Raw genomic sequence first — 10,754 nt, 5'->3', positions numbered from 1 at the left:
GGCTTAAGTGTGGTATGGTGAGGAAGTTGCTACAAGATATAGACAAATGCAAAGGGAAGTTGACACAAGACAACAGCAGCACACAACTCATGTCCTTTCTTTTGCAACAGCTAAAACGCAGATCAGAGAGATACTTTATCACACACCAAAGTATGCAAGAAAATAAAGGCTGTTAGTGACGTAAAGGAAACATTTATTCTTGTGGCCAAAGGAACCTAATTTTAACTTTGTTGGCAGTTTCATCTTGGCCACAGAGCAGCGACTGGTGTAAGAGACTACAGGTTTTCACAGTCAGCGCTCACAAGCATGGAGGTCATCTTCAAAGAGGGAATGCTGTACCTTCAAGCTGTCAAATTTGGAAAAGTAAGTTTTATAGGCATTCATCACATGTGGAATATATCGACTTGTTTCTTACCTGCTAGTTGATCAAAAGGCGTTAGTGACTCTAGTAGTAAATCTAATGGAAATGTTTAGTCCCATTTAATTTGTTAAACGCTGACATAACCAATAGCTGTATCTCAAAATAATTTTTAGTATTTCATGAAAGTCTAAAACTTTAGTGTATAACCGAACGCTCATGCACTCAGATCAGTGTGAGTATTTCATCCTTTAACCCAGTTTGGCAGCAGTAGAGTCACAGGAACATTAACCTACATGAAAATGAATAATCCTTCCGCTACATTAAGTAAGAGAAAGGCAAGTGTGAAGCTAAATCTGTTGAATGTTTAAAAAGTCATGCGTGGATATGTGGATAAAGTAGTAAAGATCTTATATTTGTTCTTTTATATACTAAACAGTGTTAAATATCAATAACCAAGACTTACTATACCTGTGTATCATAGTATTTAAGTCTTACAGCTGTTTTGTATATGTCAGGCTGTGGTTTGTGAACATCCTGGCATCACTGAACAGCGGCTCATTTGTTCTGTGAAAGTAACCTGTGATGGACAGAGGACCATTTCTACTTAAGATCTCCTACAGATAGTAAATAATGATACACACATACATATATATATATATATGTATATATGTATATGTATATATACATATGTATATATGTATATGTATGTATACATATGTATATATGTATATGTATATATACATATGTATATATGTATATGTATATATACATATGTATATATGTATATGTATATATACATATGTATATATGTGTATATGTATATATACATATGTATATATGTGTATATGTATATATGTATGTATATATGTATACATATATATATATATATATATATATATATATATATATGTATATATGTATGTATATATGTATGTATATATGTATGTATATATGTATACTATATATATATATATATATATATATGTATATATATATATATATATATATATATATATATATATATATGTATATATGTATGTATATATGTATACATATATGTATATATATATATATATATATATATGTATATATATATGTATATATGTATGTATATATGTATACGTATATATGTATACATACATATATACATATATATATATATATATATATGTATATATGTATACATATATATATATATATATATATATATATATATATATGTATATATGTATATATATATGTATATATGTATATATATATGTATATATGTATACATATATGTATATATGTATACATATATATATATATATATATATATATATATATATATATATATGTATATATATATATATACATATATATATATATATATATATATATATATATATATATATATATATATATATATATATATATATGTATATATATATATATATATATGTATACATATATATATATATATATATATATGTATATATATATATATATATATGTATACATATATATATATATATATATATATATATGTATATATATATATATATATATATATATAGTATATATATATATATATATATATATATATATATATATATATATATATATATATATATACGTATATATATATATATACATATATATATATATATGTATATATATATATATATATATGTATATGTATATATATATATATATGTATATGTATATATATATATATATATATATGTATATATATATATATATATATGTATATGTATATATATATATATATATATATGTATATATATGTGTGTGTGTGTGTGTGTGTGTGTAGCCACTTGGTAGCCACAAAGGAAAGATGCCATTCTTGCTTAATATCTTATTACCTCCCACTTATTAATAGTCACTTTTTATCATTTCATCAGAAAACATGGCGGAAAATGTGGATGGTGCTTTATAAACCCAGCTCTCAGGGGGTTGGCCGATTGGAGTTCTATGCTCTAGCTGACAGCAGCTGTGTTACCGAGCAGAAAAGGATGTGCCGGCAGAAAACACCAGAAAGAAAAGTCGTGCGTCTAATTGACTGTCTCAGTGTCACGTTTGCACCAAAGGAGTCTTGCCCGGCTGGCTGCACAGCCTTCTACCTAAACACCACACAGTCAACCTACATCTTAGCCTCCACATCAAGCCAGGACTGGGTGAATGCCCTCTGTCATCTAGCCTTCCAGGTATCACACATCTCCAATCCTGAACAGTACAAATATGACCTTTCCTTTTATGTCACTGGTTAGGTTTTAATTTTTGGGAAAGGTCAGTAAGGACAGACTCTGCCCACATCCAGAGACAAGTAGCATAATAAGGAAGTTAATGCAGTATCTGTAACTTCTGTCCCTTTTACTTCTCTAATTCTTGTGCTTGCACAAGCTATGTACCTTCTTGCATCTTACCACTTTAAAGCCATAAAACAGTGATAAGAGGTACTTGTACACGCCATGTAATGTTTACCATGCCACTGTTTACAGAAGGATCCTGGAGAATCAGACAAAGGGGATTTTGAGCAAGATAATGGCTTGACCATGGCGGACAATGATCTTTACGCATCTTGGAAAAGCGGTAATGCAAGCACGTCTACACATGATTAGGGATCAGGCACAAGAAATCGAAAACAAATAAAAATGTGCAGGTCTTATTTCTGTAGCTTGTCTATTCGTCCTACACACACCTGTTGAACTCTGTGTACTGGTTAATAAGAGAGTGCGTGAAAACTACTAGTCTTAGAAGATGAGGTAAGAAAAAGGGGAAGGTTGGTGTAATTTCCCCCCCCCCCCCCCGAATATACAAGGAACTATTTTAGACTTTTCTTTATTTTACTAATTTACTATTCACACCCAGGTTGGAAGAGCCAGTGTGGCTATTTACATCCAGGAGCATGGCACAGAGAAGCAATCAGGTGTCCATAGTAATGTTATTTGCACACAGGAACACGTTGCCAGAATTTCTGATACAAGTAATATTAACTCAAGGTTATTGTTGTGAAAGGGTCTATTTTAATTAAAATAACACACCTATGCCACTTTATCACATGTTTTGAGAAACCTAGTTTCAAAGTCAGGATATAATAGCTAAAAATTACATTTGTTGCTATTACTTCCAAATTCCCCAATAATAAGCATAACTATAGAGCTAAAAGTATGGTGTTTGACTCCTTCGTCAACGCCAACCTCCTCCAGCAATCAGCTTGCATTTTACTGGTGTTTCATTTTAGCCCATTTTTGCTACACTGCTAATAGATTTGAAAAGTTACATTACAAAAATACTTCGACTTACTCCCCAGTTATAAATATGGCCAGCCGTTTCTTTATCAGGGTTTTATTGCGGTGTACTAGCTCACATTAAACTATCAAAGGCTTTAATGAGCTTACAAAACTTAACGACCTGTGCCACTTTATCGCATGTTTTGAGGAAGGTACTTGCAGGGTTGGGGTTTTTTTTTTTGTTTGTTTTATTTTTAAGCAGGAAGTGATATAAATGAAAAGATAAACAACCCCTGCGAGGGCAGTTATGTTCTAAAAATGATGAATACGTTTGCGTCCCCCCCACCAAGCTCAGCATCACTGTACAGCCCTCAAATATACGTCAGACAGGTTAAGAAATGCACCACAAGGGTTCATCGTAAGCAAAACCACAGCTTAAGACCAACTTCCTGTTTCAAAGGCAGCCCGCTTTACCCAGTGTTTTTGCCTTCCCACAGATTTTACAAGCACTAACGATAGATCACCTTCAAACAAATCCTTTAACAGTCTGTCTGACTCTCTGATCAGTGACGTTTCTTCCGGTTTCCAACACTGTAGCAAAATTACTCAGCTGACGTCAGCAGGTAACTTGGTGACTGAAGTGCTTCCACAACCAAAGGATATAATGGGCGATAATTTGATTTATTATTATTACTTGTAAATTCCCCATTAATAAGCCTAAACCTGTGAGTATATTATAATAAAAAAGAGATATTTCAGTAGGATAAGCAGAGAAGAAAATGGATGGAAATATTTCACAGCATCATAAATTCAAGACATCAGCAGAAATCCCCTATATATATGGGAGCGGGCGCTACAGCCGCTAATTTATTCAAACATGAAAGCCAGAATGTATCAGCGTCAGCAAGCTCTGACTTATACAAATGCATTTCTCTTCATTTCCTAATGGATTACACTTCTCAACAATCCAGAAAAGCCAGCCTCACAGAGAGATTAGTAGAAGGCAAGCAATTTTAAATCAGATTTTTCAAAATTAAAAAGTATTTGGTGTGCATTTATTTCCTGTGCTGCTCAGACCTCTTGTGGGGAAAAAAAAAAAAACCCAACCCTTTGTGTGTAGTTGCGAAACACTAACCCTTGTGTGATGTCATGTGTTCCTGTCTTTAGAGCTGACGCTTCCTCCAAACCAGTACCAAGTAACCATCCAGAGCACAGAGGCGTCCAAGAGGTGCAAGCTGTCTGGGAAGTACCTGGTCTCCATAGAAGGGGAGGCAATAGAGCTGCTGGACATGAGAACTCGTTACATCATCTTCGACTGGCCATACAAGCTCCTACGCAAATTTGGTCAGATTGAGGTAAAGCACTAGATGTTGTGCAGTCCCTATGCTGATGATAAACCAGGTATTCCAGTGGGTTTATTTAGAATTTCTCAAAGGGAAAAGCTTTGTAAAACACACTCATTGACTTTTGTGCCAAGAGTTGGAAGAAAAAAATTACTACCACTCTGTTTGTACTCTAAATATGAAGCGACAGCCAGCAGCTTGTTAGCCCAGAAACGGAGGAAAACAGCTACTCTGGCTTTGTTCAAAGGCAGCAAAATCTCTAAAGCTCACTAATTAACATGCTGCTACTCGTTTGTTTATTCTGCTGCAAAAAAAAAAAAATTAAATTCAAAGCTGAAGTATTGCATATTTTATAAAATGGCAAATGTATTTCCTAACATGAGGATCTTTGGCTGTGATTGCAGGGGGGATTCAGCATCGAAGCAGGCCGTCGCTGCAAGTCGGGACAAGGCGTGTTCATGTTTCTGACCCAGCATGGTCCCCAGATCTTTCAGACTATATCTAAGCAGTGCACAGTGGAGAGGAATACAGCAGTGCAGCCTCCCAGTGCCAACAGAAGATCACTAATTGACCCGTTTCCTGCTCCCCCGCCTGCCACAGCTCACTCTTTCGTCGACCCTTCCATCTACAGTTTTCCAGATGTTTCAGCCGACACAGAGGACAAGTTTACCGGCGATTACCCCATTTATGACGACCCTGTGCAGCAGATAAAACAGCTATCACTCAAGCCTCCTCTCTTGGGCAGCAACGAGGCTGTGGCAGAGGAATCTGAGGATGAGGATGAGCAGGAATGGTGCTATTCCCTGGAGGCTCTAAATCTGGATAACAATATTGAGGACAGCATTTACTGCAACTTACCGAGAGGCACGCCTCCTTTGATGAGAAAAGCCGAGGCAGATAATTCAGATTGCATTTATTCAGGGATAAAAAAAGTCAATTCTCTGACAAATCTTCAGCAGGAGCCTTCCTATCCCCCCTTACCATTGCCTGTACCCCCACCTCCTCCCTTATCATCCGCTTACTCCTTAGCCAAACCCCAAAACCAGCATGCGCTCCCTGTGAATAACTCCTTCCAGCCAGAATACAATACACAAGCAGACTACGATGAAGACGATTTGAATGAGACTGAGGAGGCCAATAGCTCCTCTGCTCAAGTTACCCCCTCAGAGGTGCCTGGCAGTTTTAAACACAGGCTGGCAGAAATCATTTCTAAGGACTTGGCAAAGTTCCAGCCTCCTCTTCCCTACGGAGCAAGCAGCCTCACATTTTCTCAGTAGACTATCAGTTAACAGACAGACTAGACAGGACAATTTTATCTGTGATAAATTGTCATAAAACACAATTAGTTTCTTTACTTCTATAAAATCCCCTCCACTGGGAACATGCAGTTAGGCATTCTGGCTCACAAGTGTTTGATTGTTTTTGCAGCTTGTTATATGAAAGATGCATCTGGAATACTTTTTAATCTGCAAATGCTGTTGCCAAAAAGAGAGATTTATTTTGTTTTCTTCTGCGGGAATGCTAGGCGAATACCTTTAATGTGACATTAACTGAGAAGGTGGGCGAGCATTTGCCCGCACCGTTTCATAATGGGAAAGCTGGGAGAGAAAACAAACGACCTCGCCTTGTTATGTTTGATGCGCTACACATCATCTTCATTATCATCCTCTCTGGAATCAGTTTGGTTTCTTAAGCAGAGTGAGGAGGGATTTGTCACATCAACTGTCAGTATCTGTAAAACAGAGTGGAAAAACCAATAACCCACATTGTGTTTTGCTGTAATTACTGCATGTGTTTGCTGACAATATCCATATAAAAACCACTTAAAAAGCACACTCTTATGTTAAGTATATCTTTATTGTACCAAAAGAGCCATCATAAAATACGCTATACATAAATAGAAAAATACTTGTTTATTGTTTTTGTTTGTTTTATTTGACAAATGTCACTAATGAAACTGGAAATGTGTCTAGTAATGGTTCAGAGTATAAAGTGCATAAAAAGGGCCTGCAAGAGTCCATCACATCCAAGCAGGTTTTTCTGAGTTTTACCTGTACTTTTACCTGTACAGGTAGTGCAGAATCTCAACTATTATTAAAAACAGGACTTTGAGAGCGTCTCTGCTGGTCAGCTGATATCTTCTGCCTTGTAAAGAGCTCCAAACAAGTTAAAAGTCAGTGGCACTGACTTTCTGCCACTGTTTCCCGCTTTGACCCTCCTCTGCGTCACTGAGATGTGAATATTCCCCATCGCTGCTGCTGGAACAAGTGCCTGATTTATTTGATTCCATGTCAGATGTAGGTCCAAGTAAAATCAGATGACCGATAGATGCGGAGGGGTCTCGCTGCTCTCCGGTCAGAGGTTTCGGGGACTGTGCAGCGGCTGCTGGCAGCAGAGAGTGAATCAGGCTCCTCCTGGAGGTCTTGTCTCCAGAGCCTGGACGAGGACTCCTGCACTCTGGGTGAACCACGCCGGCCAGGAGCTCAGACAGCTCTGTGATGTAAATCTGCGCCATCTGGAGGGTGTCGTATTTGGATAACTTTTTCTCGTTTTCCAGGGAGGGGATGACACTCCTGAGCTCGTCAAACGCTTTGTTCAACCCGTGCATCCTCCTCCTCTCCCTGGCGTTGGCCGCCACGCGCCTGTGTCTCTGAGGGCCGAAGTGGCTCGTCTTGCATCCATCTGGCGCCTTAGCAGGGTCTGTCTCTGTCATGCCTTTGGTGGTAACGCGGTCAGTGAATTCGGTCACTGGCACAAGTTTCTCCCGCGAGATGCCCGCTGCCTCTGCAGCCGCGTGCGCGTCCCTAATTGAGAGCGCACGGATTGAAGTGGAGGAAATCCAGGCTTTGGAGCTGATGTGGGCCAGGTTGTGCTGCTGCTGGTGATGCTGCTGCAGCAGAGTGAAGTCCTCTGGGTACTCCGACCAGCTCGAAAGTTCTGCTTTTGCAGCCATCACTGCAGTGTCCTGATGTGGTCGTGCACGGCAGGATATAAAGGTCGCACTTTCGCTTCAGCCGGTGCCAGAGTCTCTGGAGTGGTTTGCGCTGCGCCTACAATTTATACAGCCTCCCCTGTAGTCACCTTGGTGTCACTCCCAGCCCGCAAACAGCCCTGACAGCACTGTAGCCTCAGGAGGCAGCAGCCAATCGCACAATCCCCTCTGACCCTGTCTGTCAAAGAACAATTAGACAAAGCTCGACTTTTTCTCCTATTGTGCATTGTAACTCAATCACGACCTTGTTATCCCTAAAAGGAGACGAGTATTAATCATTTAAGAGCGTGCAATAGCCGACCTATGCTCTACCTAACGAAGCTCACCCTACTCATGAATGAAAATGTATAGAGAATGAATGATTATGTAATAAATTAAGTTATAGTCTATATTATGTGTCTATATTAATAAACGCGAGCTTGTATGGGAAAAAGTTTGTCTTCTTTTTAATTACACAAGTGTGTTAGTCATATTTCTATAGTAAGTATGTGTTTTTCTATAAAGTCATCATCATCCTTTCCATGGAAAATGCATTTCGGCCTCTTTCTCACGAGCGCAGTAACCGACTCGTGATTGGTTCTGACCCGCTGAGAGCTGTGGTTGTGGAAAACAAACGTCCAAGTTTGTTCTCAAACAAACAGTAAAAGGCGCCCAATCATTCATTATTTGCAGAAGAATAATAAAACTAACAGGTGTGAGACAAGGATCGAGACACACCTAGCTGAGGCGCAATAACTGATAAGTTGTCTGAAGGCGATTTATGAACCATTAAGAAAAGTTGGAAAGAAAAGAAAAACACTCCGTCATTTATTATTTATTGCTGTTATTTTTTTGTCGTTGTTGTCGTTACAAGATTAAGATTTTTCCCCTTTCAGACCCAGCCTCGAAGGAAGAAGATAAATTAGGCTACAAATTTTTGCTCAGGGTCACGTGGCCCCTGGCCTGTGCCTATCAGCTGGTGTCCCTTGGCACCGCTCACAAGCCACGCACCTCCGAGACGGTGTCACCCACGTCTCCCATATGCTGCCCACGGCGCTCACTGAGCTCTGACTCTGACATGAGAGCTAATCATTCATTAGGGCATCAATTACGGCGGAGAAACAACTTCAGCACCGGTGACGGACCTGTCCGCTGAGAGATCTGAGATGTTGTAGTGAGGAGTGACTGGGACAAATTTTGCATTCAGCGATCTCTCTCTCTCTCTCTCTCTTTCGGGGTCGAGTAGTAGTGAAGAAAATCACCGTGACCTGCCCCGCCGCCAGCAGTTTAATGAGGCCTGGTCTTACTTGAATAAATCGGCACGTTCTTCGTCCCGGGATGTCCATTCTTTTTTCTTCTTCTATTTAAAGAGGGCTGGGGGGGCTACATGAATATTTCATTCCTTTAGCCCCAGTGCCAGCGCAACAGCCCGCAACCCTGCGTGCAGGCTTTAAAAAAAATGCAGCTACACTTCCCATCTGGTGCGGGGCGTGAGGGGGGGAGTGGCAGTGGAGGCCGAGGAGGTGTGAGGAACATTTCTAAGGTCAACTTGCAGCGACCTTCTGTAGGAGACAGGCGAGAATGAAGGGAGGGGGGGCTTACTTTATCTTTACTTGAATGCGTTCTTCTTGAGTGGTGTTAGGCCACTGTACATCACTGTGACTAAATGATGCAATGACCCTGACTAAACTAAACAAATCAACTCTGTAACTGTTTCCTGCTGAAAATGCACAATGCAAAAAACATGAACCTCAAATTGCACAAAAGTGTTTTGCAAAAAATTCCTCAGCAATTTCACAATGCAGTTCATGGCCATTGTGGCTGTTGCTGCTTTGTAGTGCTATGTTCCCATATCAAGTAAACACAGGGCCAGTATTACCCATACCGATACCAACACCATTACTTTTAACCTGTAAAGCCAGTGTATGTAGGGGAGAGCAGTGTCATGTGTTATGAGATGACCATCGTGATTTTTAAAACACATCTGACCACATTCTAATGACCACTAATTCATCGTGATTTTTACTTTCCACAATACTTGATAAAACACACCTTTCAGCTTTTCGTGGATTTTAATACTGGGGTTTTTGGAGACCTATCTCTATTCTACTAGTATCCACTTGACTCGGTTTGGTTGTTTTCCATTACAACTGAGTGTGCAATGTGACCGAAAGTTCCACAATGTCATTTTTATGTGACACAAACACAAAACAACAATGGAGAATGAGGAGGCGATGGTGCTGCTTGGTCTATGGTTTTTGTCAGAATAAGGGGATCACGGTGTTCATTTTTTGTGTAGCCATTTCCCTCGTTGCCGGGTTTCAAAAACGGTGGTTTTGTTTTTTCTGAGGCGGTTGCTCTTAACTTGTCAAGTGATGCTGTTGACTGCTCAATAGGTGGCATGCAATATGTTGATGGCACATTTTTAGATTGACTCACTTTTCTCGGAACCCAGGCTGAGCAGGTACTAAACAAGTACTTGGTACCAGGTGCTACCACATAATGGAAAACTCTACAAACTGAGTTGAGTCAAGCCAAGTAGGTACTAGGGAAAAAGAGGCATAAATGTGTTTGTCTTTAAAGCACCTTTGGTCAGCTTTTTCTATTTAAAATGTGCTATAAACTACAACTAAAATAGACATGAAAGACAATAAAGAAAAATTTCACACATTTTTTATAGGGCATGCTTCAGGTGTTGTCATCATTTCCGAGAAAAATATTTAACACATTTAAGACATCATATTGAACTTAGAGGACAGAAATAAACATTGATCATGTTGCTATCCAACATCAATAGCGGAACAGGTATCGACGCTATCGATATTTGGATCTATCTGCGCACACTT

The 10,754-nt window shown here is 39.0% G+C and overlaps 2 protein-coding genes across 2 annotated transcripts; one reads left to right on the top strand and one right to left on the bottom strand.

The window, feature by feature from the left end:
* Positions 1-174: 174 nt before the first annotated feature.
* Positions 175-7,143, top strand: dok3 (docking protein 3). The gene is made up of 5 exons (XM_026190142.2): positions 175-363; positions 2,266-2,568; positions 2,863-2,953; positions 4,762-4,949; positions 5,342-7,143. The coding sequence occupies exons 1-5, from the start codon at positions 307-309 to the stop codon at positions 6,212-6,214; spliced, it is 1,512 nt and encodes a 503-aa protein (XP_026045927.1). The 5' UTR covers positions 175-306; the 3' UTR covers positions 6,215-7,143.
* Positions 6,776-8,356, bottom strand: atoh1b (atonal bHLH transcription factor 1b). The gene has a single exon (XM_026190208.2). It carries the CDS (start codon positions 7,888-7,890, stop codon positions 7,105-7,107), a length of 786 nt encoding a protein of 261 aa, XP_026045993.1. The 5' UTR covers positions 7,891-8,356; the 3' UTR covers positions 6,776-7,104.
* Positions 8,357-10,754: the final 2,398 nt, after the last annotated feature.

Source organism: Astatotilapia calliptera, chromosome 2 (assembly GCF_964374335.1).
Source record: "Astatotilapia calliptera chromosome 2, fAstCal68.1, whole genome shotgun sequence".
NCBI lineage: Eukaryota > Metazoa > Chordata > Actinopteri > Cichliformes > Cichlidae > Astatotilapia > Astatotilapia calliptera.
Note: the sequence above shows the minus strand (reverse complement) of the source record. Positions and strands in the feature narration are given on the sequence as shown.